General features: G+C 37.7%; 1 protein-coding gene across 1 annotated transcript in view; it reads right to left on the reverse strand.

The window, feature by feature from the left end:
• The window catches only part of tmem184a (transmembrane protein 184a), a 29,111-nt gene that overhangs the window by 6,281 nt on the left and 969 nt on the right, over window positions 1-21,861 (reverse strand). The window contains exons 2-6 of the mRNA XM_037792027.1: window positions 19,800-20,021; window positions 12,291-12,456; window positions 11,340-11,430; window positions 8,327-8,402; window positions 2,738-2,829 (exon numbers count right to left, since the gene is read on the reverse strand). Coding sequence (XP_037647955.1) covers window positions 2,738-2,829; window positions 8,327-8,402; window positions 11,340-11,430; window positions 12,291-12,456; window positions 19,800-20,021 — 647 coding nt within the window. The remainder of the gene's footprint in view (window positions 1-2,737; window positions 2,830-8,326; window positions 8,403-11,339; window positions 11,431-12,290; window positions 12,457-19,799; window positions 20,022-21,861) is intronic.

Raw genomic sequence — 21,861 nt, forward strand, 5'->3', positions numbered from 1 at the left:
TCCTGGGCCACATTAAGGACCGCATACTCATGACCCTCTTGGATCCGCAGGGTCTCTGTGCTCCTCATGTGAAACAACAGGCAGATAAGCGCTCCACAAGTAAACGCTAGTTTACGCAGTAATGCATAGTTTTTGTACCCTGTCAGAGCAACTGTATTATCTTTGTAGGTAATAGCAACATATTAAAATATATCTTATCTACAGGCTATGTATCCAGGCTACAGTCTATCAGATTAGACAGGGGAAGTGCATTGCTGCCTGCTGTTGTTATATTTCTCATGTCACAGAAACCACTGAGAGTGAATCTTGTGTTTTGGATGTTATTATAATACTCTCTGTGATGTGTTGGTGTTTTTGTTCTGGTGCTCTGCACAGGTCTGACACCCGCCTGCCCTCCTGATCTCATCCCCGAATCTGAAGCTCTGTGCGCTGCACGACGATGTCAGCGGCACAGAGATCCCCAGGGACTGCCGTTAGACAATAACCTTATATTTTTAGGTTCATATACCCAAATTCACAAATATGTAGGATATCACTACTGACAAATGTACTCTTATGTTGCAACGTCTGCTGTATTAGCCATGAGTTTACTACATATGTGTTTATTTGCATATAAGGCGGAGAAGTGAGATACGATCACAAGCAGTGGTGGAAGAAGTACTCTGATCCGTAGCAATACCACAGTGTAAAAATACTCAGTTACTCTTCTGCGTTACTTAAGTAAAATTACAAAAGTATTAGCATCAAAATATACTTAAAGTACCAAAAGTGAAAGTACTCATTATGCAGAATAATGTATATTATATTATTGGATTGTGTTCATTGATGCAGTTATGTGTTCATCACTTTAATGTTGCAGCTGGTAAATCAATTAAAATAGTTAATCGTGATTAATCGCAAATGAATCACCTTAAAAGGGAGACTTGTCAAGTATTTAATACTCTTATCAACATGGGAGTGGATAAATATGCTGCTTTATGCAAATGTATGTATATATTTAATAATGAAAATCAATTAAGATGGAGCCCGCTTTAACCTAAAAATCGCAAGATGCGTTAAAGAAATTAGTGGCGTTAAATCAAATTTGCGTTAACGCATTATCATTGTGTTAACTTTGACAACCCTAATCATAATTTATTAGTTGGTTTATAATTTGTATTAAGAACTGGAATCTGCAAAGTAACTAATACTGTCAAATAAGTGTAGTAGAGTAAAAAGTAAAATATTTGCCTCTGACATGTAGTGGAGTAGAAGTATAAAGTTACATAAAATACTCAAGTAAAGAATAAGTACCTCAAAATTGTACTTAAGTACAGTACTTGAGTAAAATGTACTAAGTCACATTCAACTACTGATCACAAGTGGTCACTCGAGACGCATTCTAATGCCAGGTGTGAACAGATGTTCTTACAGCTGTCTACTTGTGATCGAATCACCCAAGATGTTGGCATGTTAATGCCAGGTCTGAACACGTTTTTTTGACGGGCGACAATTTATTCATGTTTTGAATCCATTTATTAATTTGGGCTGAATGAAAAAGACCGCTTATATTTGTTGTCATTTTCAGCCATATTGCGAGAATAGCTGGAAATACAGCCTCTTATTTGAAGCAGTTATTAAAGCCTGTTTGTACACGTCGTCCTTATTTCAGGATGCATTTGATAAACCTGTCCATATTTCACTGTCAGACCCTCTTTGCATTCTAGAGAGCCTCTCTGACGCTTCAGCTGTGACTGCATTAATTACTCCCATCCAGTATAGAGTGCACGGTTGGCTGAAAGCGTATAAGTAAACAATCAGTGAATCATCATGGTCTTGCTACAGAGCTTAAAGAAAGACATGAAAAAAGACTCCTGCTTGCTAATTTTGCTGTTGAAGTATATGGAGAAATAAGCAGGAATCATTTAATCATGTCTATCTTTAAGCTCGACAGTAAGAGGGTAATGATATAAAGCTGATTAGAAACGTCGGTCTCAAGCCCTTGTTGAACTCTGTGCTTCTTCAGAGGAGTTTAGAAACAAGTGTTGTCACAGCTGAATCTTCAGAATAAGACACTGAGCTGAGAGGCGGAGAAGAGCACCTGAAAATAAGTCAGGCAGAGTTTATGGGCTGCAGATTTTATAGCTTTTGATTACACGCTAAAGACACATTTATTGATACATTACCCTCTCCATATTCTTTGGAGACCCTTATCTGGCACGACTGGAAATACACTAAAATTAAGTTTGTCAGTCTGCAATTTACCTCCCTCTTTGTATCACATTCAAAGTAAAAAAGTATGAAATGAAACAATGCATCTCCCCTTATAACACTGTGCAACATACAATAAGAATGAAGTGTCTTCATTTCAGGACACTTACTGCATCTGGGGAAAACTTATGAAGAAATATAATTCCTTTAGTTCATACATCAAATACCCTTAAATTATTCTTTGCAATACCAACAACACCCAAAAGGATGTGATTATAGCTTGGATGATGACACAACTGGGACAACATGCAGTAAAGTACCTGCACAGTCTCACAGAAAAGTTTGAACCCAGCACTTTCAGCCTGAAATGAACCCTTTTAATTCTAAACATCTTCATCGGGCCAACTGTGAGGAGGTGATATAATTATCTCCCATTTGAAAAATTATTTTCCATGTGCACATAAACAGCAAAACTAGGCTGCTGGCAACGACATGGAATGCGTAAGATACATAAAGAATGAAATGGAAAAAGAGAGGTGCTGCTCACTTAAAATCTCCATCGTGATATTTGCCAAAGGCCTGCAGGATGATGGTGATGACGGCCATGATGGGTTTGACAACGCAGAACTGGAGAGTCGCCTGGAGAACACATTACAATTCAGAATGAGACACCCAAACAAGCAAGGACACCGTGAGGGAGGAGGAGGTTGAAGAAAGGAAGAAGGACGTCAGAATCTGTTTGTACATACCTGAAAAACATCTGTAACTGCTCACTGACAACAAGTAAAGCTCACTAATTAAAAAAACGTATATCTTGTATGTTTAATCCATGCAAAAAAAACAAAGTGTATTTGCCGTTTTATGGGCGTGTGAGCGTTGTGGGTTGGTCTGTTTCTTGGCCAAGAAAAAGTCTGGCATTAATATCCCCTCATAAAACAGCAAATTAATGTTTTTAAGCTTCGGTTTTTAGTACAGGTTAAACAAACAAGATAAAACATGTTAAAAAAACGTTATCTTTATCGTCATATACAATCATACATAGCACAACATAATGCAATTCAACCTGCATTTAACCCTCCCTGAGCATTAGGATCAGTGAGCTGCTGTAAAGCGCCCAGGGAGCAATTTGTGGTTCAGTGTCTCGCGCAAGGACACTTTGACATGCGGACAGCAGGAGCCGGGGATTGAACCGCCAACGCTGTGACTTGCTTTCCCCACTGAGCCAAGCTTTAGAGGTGCTTAATCACAGAGTAGTTTTAAATTCAGAAAACACCAAGTACAGGGTGTTCTCCACCTCCACCAGTGACCCTGACTATCCTGCCATTAAAACTGAACTTCTTGTCCGTCTTCTTCCAACCATTAAACTACTGTGCAGTCAACCTTCACGTCTGTCTTTGACTAATGGAGATATTATGTATTGTCATGCTGCCCCATCAACACTTCAGCTGTTAAACCCTGTGTATCATAGTGCATTACACTTTATCACAAATGACAAATATCAGACTCGTCATTGTTCTCTGTATCACACGGTTGGATGGAGCTCCTTATAGTCAAGAAGAAAACAGCCATCTCATGTTATTAATTTACAAAGCCCTACTGTTGAAGGTCCAAATGACCTCACATCTCTTCTAGTCAAGTCAAGTCAATTTTATTTGTATGGCCAAAAATCACAAATTTGCCTCGGGGGGGCTTTACAATCTGTACAGGATACGACAACCTTTGACCTTTACAGAACGACCCTCTCATTCTCTCATTTAAATCTAGTAACTACATTACACAATCCAGAAACTACTTAACCTTAGATATCCCTCATGTACGCACTGTTAGCAGAACTGGTTTCAGGTACTAAGCACCTTTTAAATGGAATGACCTGCAAACTGCCCTCAAACTAGAGTCCTACATTCGCCTGGGAGATTTTAAAGCTTTATTAACTGAGGTTTATTATGATTCTTGTTTTTAATACCTTGTTTATTGTGTAGTTGTGTCGTTTCTGATTTGCTAATTGTGTTCTTGTGAATGTTTCTTGTTCTCGGAGATCTCAATCACAATGAGACTGCCTGATTAAATAAAGATTAAATACAATTATTATTATTGCTATTACTACTACTACTTATTATAATTACACTGTTTAAAATTTGGTGGCATCTAGCAGTGAGGTTGCAGATTGTGACCAACTGGAATTTCTCTCGTGTGCCAAGCGTGTAGGAGAACTACAGTGGCCGATGCGAAAACGCGAATGGCCCTCTCTAGAGCCAGTGTTTTGTTTGTCCATTCTGGGCTACTGTAGAAACATGGCGGCTGACTCCATGAAGAGGACCCGCTCCCTATGTAGATATAAACGGCTCATTCTAAGGTAGAGAAAACACTCTTATTTTCAGGTGATTATACACTGAAGAAAACATACTTATCCCCCTAAATGTTACACACATTAAACCTTTTATTACCTTAATTAAAAAGGCAATAAAATACATTAAATGCCTCCTCTGTTAGTTGTCTTTCCTTCATTTCTATAGAGCAGACCATCAAATACTGATGTCTTCATGCTGATGTGGATGGGGAATGGCTGGAAGATGCAGGGGGATGTAGACCTGCATGCAATATGAGACTGGAGGACAGGTGTCCTCTGTGTCCAATTGAAGCCTGAACCAACCAATTTGACAGAGACGGCTCTAAACTCCCATCACCGCTGTGACACTTGAAAGAAACAGACCAGGAGTGTTCAACTTGATTAGCCAGAGGGAGGCTTTTTACAACGGCCAGAGTCGGTGGTGGGCTCGACAAAATGACATCAATAATCATTTAGATTACTGATTCGCTTTGAGAATATTTAGTGACAAGCTGGCACCAGAACAGGCATAAAGACAGCAAAGACTGTCAGTACTAGAAGCTTCAAAGAAAATCATTTAGCATGATACTTCCTGACATGCTTGATATTCCAAACACAATGCATGTTAATAATACTAGTGGATTGAAAGTCAAGCACGGTTTCTGCTTCAAATTAATTTTAGTTGGTAACGGCATACAGACTCTATGCAGACTTAATAATACACTTTAATAAATACATGTGTGTGTCAGATGATACAAATGTAAGATAAGAGGATATGTTAATTCGACATACTTGTTAGCGGCTTGAATAACAGCTCTTTTGCAAACTGGTGCATCAAAGGCTTATGTGAATTTAGGAGAACGTGCACATCTGTTATATTTACCACATTTGACTTTTCCCATTTTTTGCCGTTAGAAACCTGCCGTCGTTTGCTTTTACGATACTAAATAATATCTCGGAGTATTCACGGCTTGAAATGACCGGAAGCATTTCCTTTCTGTTGTAGTTCACTGTAATAGTTCACTGGTGGGAACTATCGACAGAACTGCTTATTAATCTTCTCCTGAGTCCTATTAAACAGCAACACCCCTCTACTTTGTGTATTACAATACAGACGCTCAAAGCTGATCCTTCTTAATTGATAACAGTTTAATTAACAAATGTATCGGACCACAAGGCCATTGTTTTTATTGTCATGTTGCCTCAAACTCTTCTCCCAGCCTCTGTGCTGCTGTCCACTCTTGTATCTTTAATTTCTTCAGCTCTCAGAGGCTTTTCTGATAAAACCTCTGCCCGACAACAAAACATTATTCTAATTTTTTTACATCAACTGCTTGTGTATTCTTGCTGTTGTTCTTCCCTATACTACAGAAAACAAAACCAAATAAAAACTGTTCTTCTAAATGATAACATTTGGTAGTGAAAGAATGTAGAAAATCCAAATGTATTCAGGGTCTTGTGCTAGTGTGAAGCCAGGTGTAGCACGGAGGCAGTCGCAATGCACAATGTTTTGCACTATTTCTCCAATGCTCAATATTGCAACAGCTGCCCCTCGAGTGCAGGATTCCACTTTTGCCAAGTTTCAGGAAAATAAAAAGTGTCCTACAGTATGATAAAGGACTTAAGGGATAATTTGGGTGATTTGAAGTGGGGTTGTATGAGGTACTTTTCCAAAGTCAGTGTATTACTTACAGTAAATGACGGTCGGTACGCCCCCAGTTTGGAAAAACAGATGGGAGTACCAGTACGAAAGCAAAGTAATGTACATATTTTAGCCACCTAAAAGAAAGGCTCACTTTAAAAAATCAATATCAGATTAAGTGTACGCAATATTTAAAATATTTTCAGACGGAGAACTTAAACTTATCTATTAGGGATGCAAAACCTAGCCGTAAAAAAACGAACCGTTTAATGACCTTTACAAAACCCGAAACGTGGGCTTGTTGAACCATAGCACTATGATTAACTACAGGCCTGCTAATTATCTGATGAGTTGCCAGAGACATAGAAAAGGCAATTATTTGAACATAGGCCTACCTGACCATTAAGTAACCTGCCTTATTTCATGTATAAAATCAGTGTTTTGGCTTCATATAATATAGAAATATCATTCATTACTATCAATCAATCAATTTATATATTTTGGAGTTCAAACACATTAGAAATGGTTATGTTTTCTTCTCCCTAATGTGCAAAAACTAACCGAACCGAAACCCAAAAACCACAATACAAACCAAACCCTTAGCTTGTTGAACCGTTGCACCACTATTATCTATACTGCTGTTACAAATAGAGTCTGCTGGCTTTGAAGAGAGCAAAGATAAGTTTCACTTTCAGTTCAGTTCCCCTTCGAAAAGGGCTATCTGACGGCAAGATAACGCGGAGAAAATATTCTAAATATAGCGTACACTTAAACGGATATTGATTTTTTTTAGGTGGGCCTTTCTTTCAGGTGTCTAAAATACGTTTTGATGCTACCCCCGTCCACGGCAGTACATTACTTTGCTCCCGTGCAGTAACTTCTGTCTGTTTCTCCAAACTGGGGGCGTGCCAACCATCATCTACTGTAGGTAATACACTAACTATGGATAAATACCTCATACAACCCCACTTCAAATCACACAAACAATCCCTTTAAACTGAAATGTCAAAAAACTGTTTGGGATGCGAGAGCAGCTTATCCTCCAACCTTATCTCTAAGAACCACCATTACTCGAGGCTGCTTTTCCATATCAGTGATTCATTTGTTAACTCCTCTTCTAATCAAACACTGAAGCTTCCCAAGATGTGCAAAGAATTTCAATGTTTTTACTCCCACCCAACGCCCCAAAAATGGATCAAGGCCTTTTAGATCTTTAGAGTCCTATCTGCTAGTACTTGACTTTGATGAGCTTTTGCAGATATTTCACCTTGAAGTTTTCTCTCAAAGACGAACACACTGTTTGTTCTCAAAGTGACAACACTATGAGATCAATATAATTGAGTGCTTTCCAGTTATAATAATCAATTAATATGTCCAACGGCAGTTTAGCATTACTTTGAACCCAGTTAGTCACTCGCTTCGTGGGAGTTGACCTGCAAGACAGCATTTAATAATCTGAAGTGTTCAATATATTGATTTCTGAAATTTTCTGCTGATGAATGTTAATGAGGTTGACCTATTTTAAAAGCAGAATAATTCAGTGCTGAGCCCTTGCTCAAGGCCAACACTTTCACTGCACTGACACCCAACAAACTCCCTAGAAAAGTCATATAGTACAATGCTACAATGCTCTTTTAAAAATTATGAAATATCCTTTAACTAAGATTCCTTTCAGATATGCCACCAGAGAGAACTTGCATGTTTTTCCGTTTAAAAAAACTTCCTGTGAAGGCACAGTGTTTGTCATTTGCCGCTTATAAGAAAAAAAGAAAGTTCATTTCCCCATATATTTTGTTTTGAAGACATTTTCATCAGTGTTAGTCTGGGAGCTTGCGCAGCATCCCAAGACACTGGGAGGGAGCGCTGCGCTGACAGCTCATATCATCTCTCTGTGTTTATTATCAAGCAGCTCTCACCTGGCCTCAATTGCTTTTGTTTCCTTTTTTTTTTAAACCAGTGGATGTTATCCTCTGAAAAGCACACAGCCAATTATAACAGCTGTCATTTTCAAGCAGTCTGGAGATCTGGGCAGAATGGTAATTTACATTGCAGTATCTTCAGTTTTTTTAAAACTATTTGATTTATTCTTATTTTCAATGTGTGTAAATTTACTTCAGTGGTCAAAGGAGCATCTCTAGAGCGGAGATAAGGGGATGATTGAAACTCACCTGTTTGCAGAATCTTAAGAAGCCGATGGAGTAGCTAGTTCCACCGAGGCAGCAGGTACCATACAGACAACTTGACCTGTGAAGACAGCAGGAAATGAAGAGCTATTAAGTCGTGTCAGCACTGAGACATTATATATTTAGCATCAGATACCAGAAGCAAGTTTAAGTATGTATCGAGTGATGTGATGTAAAATAGAAAACGTGTACTATGTAATACAACGGCTTTACAACTAGAAAGGTGCACAGTAGAGTGCAGATCTCCGCCGGTGTGTCTGCTGTAATGTTTGAATGAATATGACCCACAATAGGCTAACCTCACATCTAGACTTCAAGTGTATCAGGTGCGTTTTTCACTCGCACGTCTCACACTACAGATACACTCTCATGATGTCTGCACCGGCTCTGTGCAGGCGCTCGTCTCAGCTATGTCTGGATGTAACCGCAACTTGTAGCGTTTATTTAGGCTTCAAGTCTATTTTTTTTGACAACACGCGTGTAAACGTGAGGTTTATGCACAATAAAAACGTGCAGAATAACTGTGTCTCTCGCCGCAGAGTAGCGACTCAGCAGCGGTTACGTGTAGCGAGTGAGGAATCAGCAGTCAATAAATAGCAGTATCAAACAGGCAATAAACGGTGTTCGGAGAAGATGTGCGTCACTGCAACCACGAGTCATCCTTGAGCTTGATGTCATAAATGAGCATTATCTCAGAGATAATAATAATAAACACTAGATTGCTTAAATGTTCAGTTTTTGTTGACGCAGGAGCTAATAATGTCATTTTTGGTTAATTGATTAGTCAATTGACTATTTTTATAATCAATTAACCATTTGAGTAATTTTAAAAAAAAAAAATTTTTTAAAGAAAATAATCAGCAGATCAATCGATAATGAAAATAACTGTTGGTTGCTGGTTAAAAATATTAATATTATCAAAAATAAATATATATATAGAAAATTGGCACTGACAATTGTCAAAAAAATTTTAAAATGTAAACTATATTGTTCATGCAACGCTACCTACATGACAAAATCCCAATCGGGAGTTATTTAGAGCTGTACAAAAATCATGTAAACTGAAAGACGAGCTGCTTACACCATATTGTATTCAGTTGCATATACAATAATCTTCTGGTACTTCTAGTATTCGGAGCATTAATGCATTAAACATAAATATTGCTGTTATTTTACATACCATTCCATAGCACATACACGTAACATGTACAGTAGGTAAAGGTGTCCTGTGAGAACAGTGGATTTAAAGGCTTCTTGGTCTCATGGTGTCTTTGGCAGATTAACTGAATGGGTCGAGGCCATAGCAACAGCATCAACGACAAACTGGACTGGTCTCTGGTTTCAGCATATGTAATTATATTTTTGTAACTGTGTTTTGTTCAATGTTTTATTACTCTAAGACAGTGGTGTTGTGTTTACGAGGCAGTTTAGGGGGCGGGGAGGCAGATGGAATAAATAAATTGGTGAGACGGACTAACTGCTGAAGGACTGAGCCTGGAGGAAGCAGAGATGAAGATTAGGTCTAAACTCAGCCTCATTCTTGCCAACCTTCCCTATTTTCCCGGGGGACTCCTGTTTTTCATTGCCTTCTCCCAGTTTCCTCCCATATTTCTCACAATTTATGACAATTTTTCCTTTTCATTATCTGTTTCTGTTACAGCGTGTATAAGCCCTACGACACTAAAGGTCTACTTATTCCACCCGGACAACAAAACAGCTATACTCAAGCACATTTCGCATGTCTTGGAAAGAAGAATTCACATCTTTAAAGGAAAAGGGGCTTATTATTTTGTTATTTTCATTCATAAAAAGTCATCAGAATGTAGGAAACAAAGTCTGTGAACCACCAGGTCCCAGGCTTTGGTTTCAAAATCCTCCCAATATTTGAAGTCTCAAGGTTGGCAAATATGCCCTAAACAACAGCTCACATTCATGGGGCTCTGGAGCTGCATCAGATATGGTGCTGTTCAGAGCACTTTAGGTGCTTTTCATGCTCATAACCTTCAGACTGTACAAAGACTGTGCAATATTTCATTACCTGCCTAATATCTACACATCTAATTCTTTTAATTTGCCTGTCTTTTTCTTCTTTGTAGATAAGTTACTGATGCCCAAATACTCAAATGCATCGTCATCACTTGCAAATGAGAGCAGGGATATTCAGTCAAATTTAATTTGAGAAACAAATTTGGATTTGCCTGCAGAGTGAAAAAGCATTTCTTGCTCTCTCTGTTAATTCACCAGAACCTGTGTACTTCTTAGGTGTATTATTTAAGCAGTTTACACTTAATCTAGTTTGTTAAAGGGAACATGACATATTAATATGAAGCTAATATTGACGTACAATATAAATTAGAATAGGAGTGGTGTGCTACTAAAATGCCGTGACCATGTTTCTTACATGCTAACACAACCAGATTGTGAGCACGGTAATTGTGTGATCTAATTAATCTGCCATGCTGCTGATTAAAAACATGCTCCACTTGAACTTTAACACGCTACAATATTATCCACAATATCGGATGTCTATGGAAATCCTACAGGACGTGTAACAGCAAGGCAGTGCAGGGAATTTTTCTAAAACAAGATGTAGGATTTATGCTTCCCCGTCTCCAGTGGCTGGTGTTGAGCAATGCCTCCATTTATCAGGGCTCAACATTAGTGTCTCCACTTTCTTAAGAACCTGGCAAAGAGCTGCTGCCCTGTGGCTGAGTCAGCTATAAAACACAGCCTGTCTAAAGCTGGTCAAAAGCTCTGAGGTAAAGGATAAGTGTCACAGATTAACAACGCAGTTGTTTTATTGCCTGCTCTTTCACTGCGTTGCTCAAACTAATTTAAGGGCGGAAAGATGCACCTATCAACCATTTGTGATTATAAAAATGAAGACAAAACCATATCGTAGTTTGCCTCAGTCGAGCTGAGGAGAAGATGATACGTCTGTCAACTTAAAATCTTAAAACCAGTATGTACATGTATGAATTGGCATGAGAGCACTCACTGTACGGGCTTCCCTCGGATCTCTGACATGATTGCACTCTCTCCTCCCAGATACTCAAAGGACAGGCTCAGGAAATTGTAAATGACAAATGCTGTAACAGAAAGAGAAGAGTTACGTCTTTAAACCCATGCATGGCCTGATTTTAACTGTAGAATAATTTCTCATCACCTTCAAGTATAACTTCATTTGAAAAAAGGTCAAATCATTTCAGAGGAGAAAACTGTCCACATGATAAAAAATAATTAGTCCTACATTTTGGAACAATAAATGTTTCAGTCCTTACAGTAAGAAGCTTCCAAGGGTTCTGTGTCTTGGAAATCCCCTCCTAATCCTTTGTTGCTATTTAAGGAGGGATTAAATGAAGCTAATGCAGATGGTGTCCAGTCAAGAGAAGGTTCATTATGTTTTAGCCGTAGCCGCTGGTGGTATTCCAGTCTCCCTGCTTTCTGATGCGCTGCACTATCAATCAGCCACTAAATTGGCCTGCAAACTGGAAACTAATCTCCTGAATAATGTATTTCCTACTTTTCCCGTTCTCAAATAACTTGTAATCTATTTTGCATATGATTCACCTTTGGTCTTAAAACTTACAAATACAAATACAAATACACAATTACAGTTGCAAAGTACAAAGGCAATTAAACTACAATGTACAGAACAGGGTTTATATCTTATTTTAATATTGAAAATCACTGCATTACAAAACATTTAAATTATCCTACCTTAAAAAAAAAAGTTTTTCTTTTCATTTGCAAACACTAATTAAAGGTTGACTCCTCCTAGAAACCTAACACCTTTAATAATGAGGTCTACCTACTTAACAACAAAGACTGACTCGTGTGTAAAACTAGTTTGGGCAGTTCCTTGTCTTTCCTTTCCAGGTCAGCGATGTAAAATATGAGGACGTTATCAAGCAGATAATGTAAAGGGGAGTGCATGTGTGAACCTTACCTTCGTAGCAGTCTCGAACAGAACCAAAGTAGACGTAGTACTGGTCGTTGCTGATAAAGAGCAGGCTGAGCCAAGAATCAAAGGAATAAACTGGCACGATAAACAGGATGCGGATGATGTAGCGCTGCTCATTGGGGACTGTGTAGGATCGAAGGTGTGTATAGATCTACAATGAAAACACATAAACAAAGCATATGAAACACATTAGTAAACTAGAGACCATCTTGCAATGGGATCCCACCAGCTGCGACGCCAAATCAGGCGAGGGGCGTAAATTAAATAGCAATAGCCCCTTCAGCCCCTTCCCCCCTTCCTACCTCCTCCCGCCCTACTTTCAGCGCCCTTGCTTGGACCACACCCATCTTCAAACTCATCCTTCATTTTGATCTCAGCTACACACCTATAAAGTTTCCTGACTGCATCTTGCACAGTTGTGACGCTATCACTGAGACAAAAGATGTCAACAGACAGACAGAAATAAACACCTGGCAAAGAACTCGAAACCGCTATAGTTCCCGCTACAGTAGGCATCGCCGACACAACATTTTGCCATGATGACTCACACACAGACTCACAAGGTGAAAACAAAACCAGCATCACTTTCACGGCTGGCAACAAGGAAATGCTAATTCCCTGATCAGACTCTTAATTTCTGATCATGATTTATGAAATTAAAATAGAAAATGATAACGCCAACAATAGGGAATGGTACCGAAACCAGGTATTAGACGGGCACCAGTGCTAAATTATTAAAGACGGGAGCATGGATAAACTCTAACGTTATCGGGGTCTTTTATCATTACTTTTAAACGTGGTCTTAACGTGGCTACACACAGAGCGAAGCCAGCGAACAGCAGAGCAGAGAGGCGGCGGTGGAGAGACAGTGAAGTGAAGATAACCACGACAACTACGCTCGTTACTGTGCAATAAAACCTTTGCAAGTAAAAAGCCAATACTTTATCAACACACAACAAGCATAAACATGTATAAAAGCAATATTTCAATCTGCTCTGTCCTCACTCTCATTCACCGCTACTATGTTTTACACAAGCACGGCGCGCTACCTCGGCTAATAGCGAATTGTTACAAATAAGCTAAAACAAAAGCAGTCTGTATGTAGTCTAACTGTTTAGCCACGTTTCTTAAAATTCTTGTAAACTGAACAGCTTGCTGAGACTAAGCAGCCCGTTCTTCCTCTACCAGCGGTTCCTGCAGCAGTGAATCACATCACATCATCACAGGACATGAGGAAGGACTGATACTGACTGTCTGTGTTCCTCATTCTTTCTAAACTTCACTCAGGCATATTAGTTATTTTACTGACATTCTATATTTGTTTCCAGTGAGTTTATATAGTGACATTAATGTGGTAAACATTACTGATGCTGCTCTAGAAACAATTATGACAGATAATTAAAGTCTAATCCTGTTCTGAATTTATTCCTTTTTTAAATCATATATTTAAAAAGCAATTATTTAGTAATGAAAAGGAAACGATAAGAGTATCGACAAAGAACCGAATTGACAAGATTAGTATCAATAAAATCCTAATGATAGCAATCCCTAGCCAACAATGTTTTCCTATAGCGTTGACTCTGAAGCAATATAAACCATGTGTGATCAACAAGATATATCAACCATCAGAGTGATACCAGAAAACAAAACTGCTCTGTCTGAATAAAGATCCGTCACTATGAAACACGGCAGCGAGGTCGACTAGAATATAGAGCGATCACCCAACTCCCATTTTAATTACGTGCCAAAACATTCCAGCTTTACACTTAGTGGCCACACCTTATACTGCACAGCTTCAACTTCAGATACACTGAGCTGATAAAAAGGTCTTAATCTTTGCTTTTCAAACACACACACACATACACACACACGTTCCCATATGGCCTCCATAAAGGTAATGTGGTGCAGCTGACAACAATTATTGGAATACACACAGCATATGGCCAACAATCTGATTATCATTCTTTCCAGTGACCTTTACACGGCTTTATGGCAAAACCAACACCTGATATAACCGTTTTAACACACATGAGCCACGTCCAAATGATGAATTACATTTTTGAATCCTTACTTAATTGTCCAATTTGCCACTGTAGTGAGGCTGAGGTAAGCGTCGGCTCATCCATTCTGATCTCGAGCAGACACACACTTTATGATGTGTATGTCAGTGGAGGGAGATATGTTTTCAACAGTGTAAATTAAACTGCCCCTCTCAGGGCCCCCTTAAGTAATGAGGTTGGCCAATCTCACCAATGTTAAAAGGACCAATACTGTATGTAACATATTTACTGTAACAAATCATAAAATGACCATGACATGTCGTCAGAGATTAAGGAAATATGCTAAATTAAAATACTGGCTTCTCCGACAACAATGCTACAGCCAGTATGTTCTCCTTTTAAAGTTCCTTTCCGGTCTGAAAAGTCTGTTTTTGTTTTGGTCGGTGTGATCCCATCCTCTGCCCATTTCAACACCCTGTCGCCACATATTATGAAACAAACACAGCCTTCTGCACTCATGGAGGCAAGTTAACGAACTGGATCAACGGAGATTACATAACTTTAGATTCTACCGACCTCAAAAGCCTCGGCACATCTCTCTGTAGTCTGTGTGCAGCTGGTTATCATGGCAGTGAGTATTTAAAACACACAGCCAGTGAAGTGATTCTGACTACTGCTGGTGGCCAGTGGAGGAGCGGATGGGTCACGGCTTCAGTGTTTTGAATTTGGACTGCAATTTTATTTTAAAACGCTAGCTGTCAGCTCTACATATTGTTCCTCTAACAAATCAAAAACAAAGTTCTTGCAACATAAAGCTGTGGGGAAACTGCCATAACCTGGCAGCGTCTCGGATCCAACAAATAATATGTTGTAGAAATACATCAATACTTTATAATATTGCAAATTTAATTTATCCTCAAATAAATGAATGTGTATCTGACTAATACTCATAGGATCTCTTCAACTAAACAATTAGCATATTTAATAGGACAATCTGTCAAATTGTTTCTCCAGTATTATTAGTCCCTCTGCAGATGACTGCAGTCGTGCAGAAAGAGCTCTTAAAATGTAGCGTGGTTTATTACAGACCAAAGCATATTAGGGAATATTATTATGATGGCAATCGTTTTCTAGTAATGACTCATTCTTCATAAAGAGACCATTTAAAAAAAAAAAAAGATTAACCAACTAAACTTTTCTCAGTCGACCAAGATGCTTCTGACCCATTAGTTAACTAATGGAGTACGAGGGGGCAATCCAAGTAATAACACTGAGATCGCTGCTGACTAATAACTCTCTAAAGGGAAAGAAAACAAACACAACACTACCATATCCATGTGTAACCTCATCAGACAATCAGCTCATTGCTGAAAAAATTAGTCCATTAATTGATGACTATATTGACAGAAAATGAACTATTCGGATGATCCATTGATCATGGAAGTTATGTTTTTAGTGTGATGATTTCCCGCTTTGTCTTATGTGATTGTACATGGAATATTTTTCGGTTTTGGACTGTTGGCTGGGTAAAACAAGAAGTATGAAGACATCAGCTTGAGCTGTACTGTAGGTAATTCAAATTGTTTGTTTTATTTGACCTACAGTCCAAAATCAGATATGACAAAGAAATGCAGCAAATCATCACATTTGAGAAGCTTCAACCAGAAGATTTTTGCTTGAAAAATGACTAAAAAGAAAGAAAAATTGTGGCCGATGAATTTTCTGTCAATCCACTAATCGATTAATCGACTAATCATTGCAGCTACAGTATACAGTAGTTTCTAGAGTTGGGGGAAAAAATGATTCATTCAACAATCGAGATTCTTATTTTCTAGGATTCTGAATTGATTTACAACTTCCAAAAATCTATTTTAAAAATGCTTTTGCTACAAAAGAACATACATATTGCTACTGATGGACAGCAATTTGACCAAGTCAAAGTTGTGTCATGTATTGTGTGATTTGTTGAAAAATCACACAAAAAAATACCAATTATTTTGTATACAATTTATTTTAGAAATTGGTAAGTTTCTGAGATATAAAAATTGTATTTATGCAACAGGCAGTATTTTAAAAAAATTTTATATAATTGAACTTGTTATTCTTGAAGTCACTGAGAATTAAGAAATACTAAAAACGTTTTAGTAAAAAGGGTTTTATTTGTAAGTTCAGCATAAATATATGGTACCTTTTGCCTTATGTTTGCCCTTGTGTGTTACACTCAGCTGATATAATAACTTTTTCAAATATAAAAAATCCATAATCTTATACACACACCACCTGTATTAGCGCACAATGAACTGGAGTAAATCCTGAAATTAGCACCTCTCTGTACTGAACTATCAACTTGAATTGTTCTTAATCAAGAATTGATTTTGAATCGAATTGTGAGATACCTAAAGATTAACACCTCTAGTAGTTTCACTCATTCTTGGGCTCACTTGCTGAATAATATTTTTCTGAAATGATTTTGCCTACTTTAATTTAAAATGTACTCAGTGGGTCTGGGTCAGAGCATTTTAATTCTAAAAACCTCCATTTGTAGTTGCAAGCTAAACAACATACAGAGTCTCGCTCTGCTCGACGCATTCAGCTTGATTAAATGCCCATTAGAGGCTGGCTGCACATTAAAGCCTGATTACTGAGAGGGTGGGGGTGTGATGCATTTGGCCATCTCTACATGTGAAGTGAAGCAGACCGGAGACTGATGTCCTCCATTTGCCTGAAAAGCCAGAAAAGCCTACGTCCTTCCTGACTCCATAGCGCTGACCTGACAGTAATGCATAGTTGTATGCTGAATAATGACTTCAAGCTAAAGTAAGGCCTGCGAGTTATTTCTGCAATGTCTGTCCTGACAGCAGAGTTACAGGAAGAGGAACCATCATTTTGAAAAACAAATATAAAAACAGAAGTGATCGTACATACTGTGACTAAACGAGAAGGACATGTTCAAAACATGACGCAGCCATACAGCATATAAGGTAAGTGTAGTTTGTTGCTCTTAATCCCGAATGCTTCAAGTTGCAAAGGGACCAATAAGCCCACAAAGACAAATGAGCCACACTCCACCGATTACAAGCCCGAAAAGCATTGGCAACTTTACAGCAAAGAGGATCTAAGGTCACTGTCTTTCTGTGTTTAGTATTCAGAATGTGGCTTTAGGAGTCTATAGCAATACTCTAGAGCCAAGTCAGAAGAAACACCACCAGCATTGCAACACCAGTCCTGCAGATCATTTTATTCTCCCTGTGTGACAGAAGGGAGGCCTGTTGCAAACCTGCTCCATTCTCCCCGCGGTACACTTGCTATTTATTTGTTCAATTAAAATGTCTTGTGGCAAGTGTTTGGCCAAACAAGTACTATATTAAAAACGATAGAAACCAATTTGCTGGATATTGAGTCACAAATCCCTAAACAAGGATTGTCTTCATACTCACAGGGTGCAACATGCTGATGCTTTGTGAGGATGCTACAAAGCTTAGAAAGGTGCCAAAACAATAACAACACTTTACTTAATTAAAAAAACAAAACAGATAGAGTTAGGGCTGCCCCTCTTAGTCGACTAATCGGTGGTTTTGGTATTGAGTAAGATTTCTTTCGTCGACTAGTGGGGCTGGGTATCGTTTAAAAATATGATGATGCCAGTACCAATACTAGTACCATTAAAGTGATACTGATAACAATAGAGTACTTCATTCGATACCCATCATGTCAATGGAAGCTGTGTGTGTGTGTCCCACTGGCTGGCTACTCACCACCGCGCTGCACAGCGCTCATAAAGCAGTTAGCGCTGATAATGACGTCACCCAAACCCCAGTTGCGGGACCGCGATGTCGCCCCCCCCACGTTAAGTGTTAGCTCTGTCAGCACTTGTTACCGCTGGTAGCGCTGTAAGCACCGTTAGCTGCTAGCCGTCGGCTCAGACATCTCCGTTAAAGAACGTATATTGCCATGAAGTGAAAGTCAATTGTTGGTTCCATCACAACATCACCACCCAGCAGCAAAACTACGCTTCTGCCATTTTGGACTGAAAGCGACTACCAGAGCCCCAGTAAAACATCCAACCTAAAAAGTGTTGTACAAAATAAAACAAAATTATTTCTATTGAATTGTCATATTCTACCGAAATTACCTGTGTTGAACAATAAAATATTGTAAATATAATAAGCCAAAATGGCAGCAGCAGCTGTTGTCAAAAAAGCACAAGAGTTTTCTATACTCTTTGTCTCAATGCAATTCCGGCTGTATGGGTTGTAGCTGCTGCGGTAGTGGGCCAATCACATGTCGCAATAAATCGAAGAATGCTTTCCGTGATTGGCTGCGAGAAAAACAAATCATACTCTAGATCTGGGCAAAAAAAAGGATCAATTGCACGTATCGTTTGACTGGAGAAGTTTTGATACGACTGGGTTGTTTCGGTCGATACCTTAAAAAGGTATCAAGTACAGACACCCAGCCCTATCGATTAGTCATTTTTTATTCTTTTTTGATGCTGAATGACTTATTAATAAGAAACTTATGAGCACATCTCTGGTAAAAACAAGATTTAAATTGGTGCTTTTATGTGATTCATTGTGGAGAAATTACCTAATCGATTAGTTGACAAAATCATATGAGTGTTAGTCGACTTTGGTCGAAGACAGCCCTTGTTATGACTTTATGCGTGTCAACATAAATATGATCAAGGCATATGACTTCCAGCCTGAGGATGTTGGATGGATGCACATTCAATACAGGGGTTACACAATCATCGATTAAAACTGGGAACCATTACTGCTGCACGACATTAAAACCGCAGCGAACAAGAAAACAACACCCTCATCCTTTATAACGCTGTAAATGTTTTCTCAATATCAATTGATTTCCCTGCTGATAATACACTGCACCCTGCCGCATTCTCTACAAATGATAAAACCATAATGATAAGCTATCATCTGCGCACAGTGGGTAACTCGCCCACACTAGAGGAAACACTCATTTAGAGCCGTGTTGAAATGGATTCTGGTTAAAGGTGGCTTGTGTTGAGTCATTTATTCTTCCTGATGCACATAGAGAGAGCTTGCTGTGCATTTATTGTCCTTTAATCAGCTAAAGGAGTTCCGTCCATTTTTAATCTGATAGTCACTGTCAACTATAAAGTAAGCAAAACATTCCCACAATGCAGTGCAAGCACAAAGAAGAAAGAAACAATACCTGCACGGAATACTTTATGACTGACGAGATAAGACGAAGTGTGAGTATGAAAATAAGCGGTGTGATACTGGAGTCAATACACTGTGCTGTAAGGTGATAATGATGCTTTATGGATACAAGAATGTGTTTCTATCCTCTGGCAAAGGAGGTACAATGTGTCACTCGGCAACCATCTGTGATTACATTTACATCAGTGCATAATGCTTCGACGCTGTAGGCTATTCCTCACTAGTGTTATATGGCGCATTGATATTCTTCGAGCATTATAAATATTCTTGTCTGGGACTTTTGTGAAACTCACCTGGTGGCATGTGAGGAGCAAGGCGGAAAAGACAAATATCCCTGAGAGGGCCTGAGCAGCCAGTGTGTTTAAAAACATCTGGTCTTCTATGATTGTCCCGTTGCTGGTTTGAATAATGGTCATATTGGAGATGTGTGACTTGTCTGGGAGAATCGGTGCAGCCAGGTGAACAATGGAAGTATTTTCAGCTGATGAGTCCATGTCTTGAAAAGTAATGTTCATCTGAAACATCATGGAAAACACACAAAGTCAGTGTAAGGTTTACAGGTAAAATGTAAGAACATCTCCCCTGTGGGTCTGACTGAATATCAATCAATCAAACTTTATTTATATAGCACAAGTCATACTCCAAGGGCTGAACATAAAAAGTTAAAAAGAACATGTGTTTAATAAATAAATAAATAAAAGTATTGTCCAAGTATTTCATGTCACCTGCTGTGAACAAAACAAAACCTAGATTTTATTGTTATTATACTAAGAAAATGATAATTAATTAGAAAATATACTACTGTAGAGGGAAGTGAAAGACTGTCCTACTGTTGTTTAAATCAGTGATTAAAAAGAAAAGGGGTCTATTGGCACTCTGTCAGAGAAATAATGTGCTATTTATTATACAATCGTGCTGTATCATTAAAATATGCATATCTACAGATGAGGATCATTTGCACCAATAAAACAAGTATATTGTGCCCATTACTTCCACACGTTAGCTTGTGCCAATGGAAACTCTGTTGATTGTGACACACAGCAACAAGTCCATTATTCTTAAGTTAAAGCACTTGTTTTAAACTGGTAAGTTTAACTGTCTGGGTTTATTAGGACTATGCCAGTCTTGCTATTGTTCTTTTTCTGAAATTACTTGAAATATGGGTAATAAATGCTGTCAAGTTGAGCCCAAATGCAATTTGAATAAAAACACCCTCTGTTTAAAAAGGTATAAAAGTGGTGTCAACATTCAATAATAATATTGCTAATGTCCCCACTGTGGGACTAATAAAGGATTATCTAATTTTATCTTAACATGATTCAAATTGTGATTTTTTTTTCTGTTTATCATTATGAAACAGGTATAAAGTATTTTAGGCTGAAAGGTTTTTAGAATACAAATAGTTCCAATGGCATTTAAGAGTAAAAATGGTAGTAATGCTTGGATGCATGTGTGTGCCCATGTAAATGATATTACTATATATTTGCTTTTTTGTTTGTTTTGTTTTTTTAACTCTATTCTTTCTTTTTATCATTATTATTATTATTATTATTATTATTATTATTATTATTTATTTTATTTTTATTTTCTATTAACTTATTTGTTGATTTAATTTATTATTACTCTCATATTTTTGTATTATTATTGTTTGTTTGTTTTTTGTTATGTGTTTTTTTGTTTGTTTAACTCTATTCTTTCTTTTTATCATTATTATTATTATTATTATTATTTCTTTTCTCAATTTTTTTTTTATAATTTTGAATGTTGAAGTTGTTTTCTCTAGTGTACTTAATGAGTTTGTCTATAAGCTTATCTACTTAAAAATTGGTTTATAAACTATTGTAATTACGAACTGTAAATTACATATATGAAAACAACCTTGAAAAAAGGGAAAAAATAAAAGTATAAAAAAAACAAAAAAAACAAATGGTAGTAAGCAGCATATGAGTCCTTGTAAAATCTCCTCCCCTGTATGTCTAATAAAAGGATTATCTAATTTTATCTTAACATGATTCAAATTGTGATTTTTTTTCTGTTTATCATTATGAAACAGGTATAAAGTATTTTAGGCTGAAAAGTTATTAGAATACAAATAGTTCCAATGGCATCTAAGAGTAAAAATGGTAGTAATGGTTGGAGGTGACCTGACGTTAAGGAGGATGCATGTGTGCCCATGTAAATTATATATTACTATATATTTGCTTTTTTGTTTGTTTTGCTTTTTTAACTCTATTCTTTCTTTTTATCATTATTATTATTATTTATTTTCTTAATTTTATTTTATTTTTATTTTCTATTAACTTATTTGTTGATTTAATTTATTATTACTCTCGTATTTTTGTATTATTATTGTTT

This window comes from Sebastes umbrosus, chromosome 14 (genome assembly GCF_015220745.1).
Source record: "Sebastes umbrosus isolate fSebUmb1 chromosome 14, fSebUmb1.pri, whole genome shotgun sequence".
Lineage (NCBI taxonomy): Eukaryota > Metazoa > Chordata > Actinopteri > Perciformes > Sebastidae > Sebastes > Sebastes umbrosus.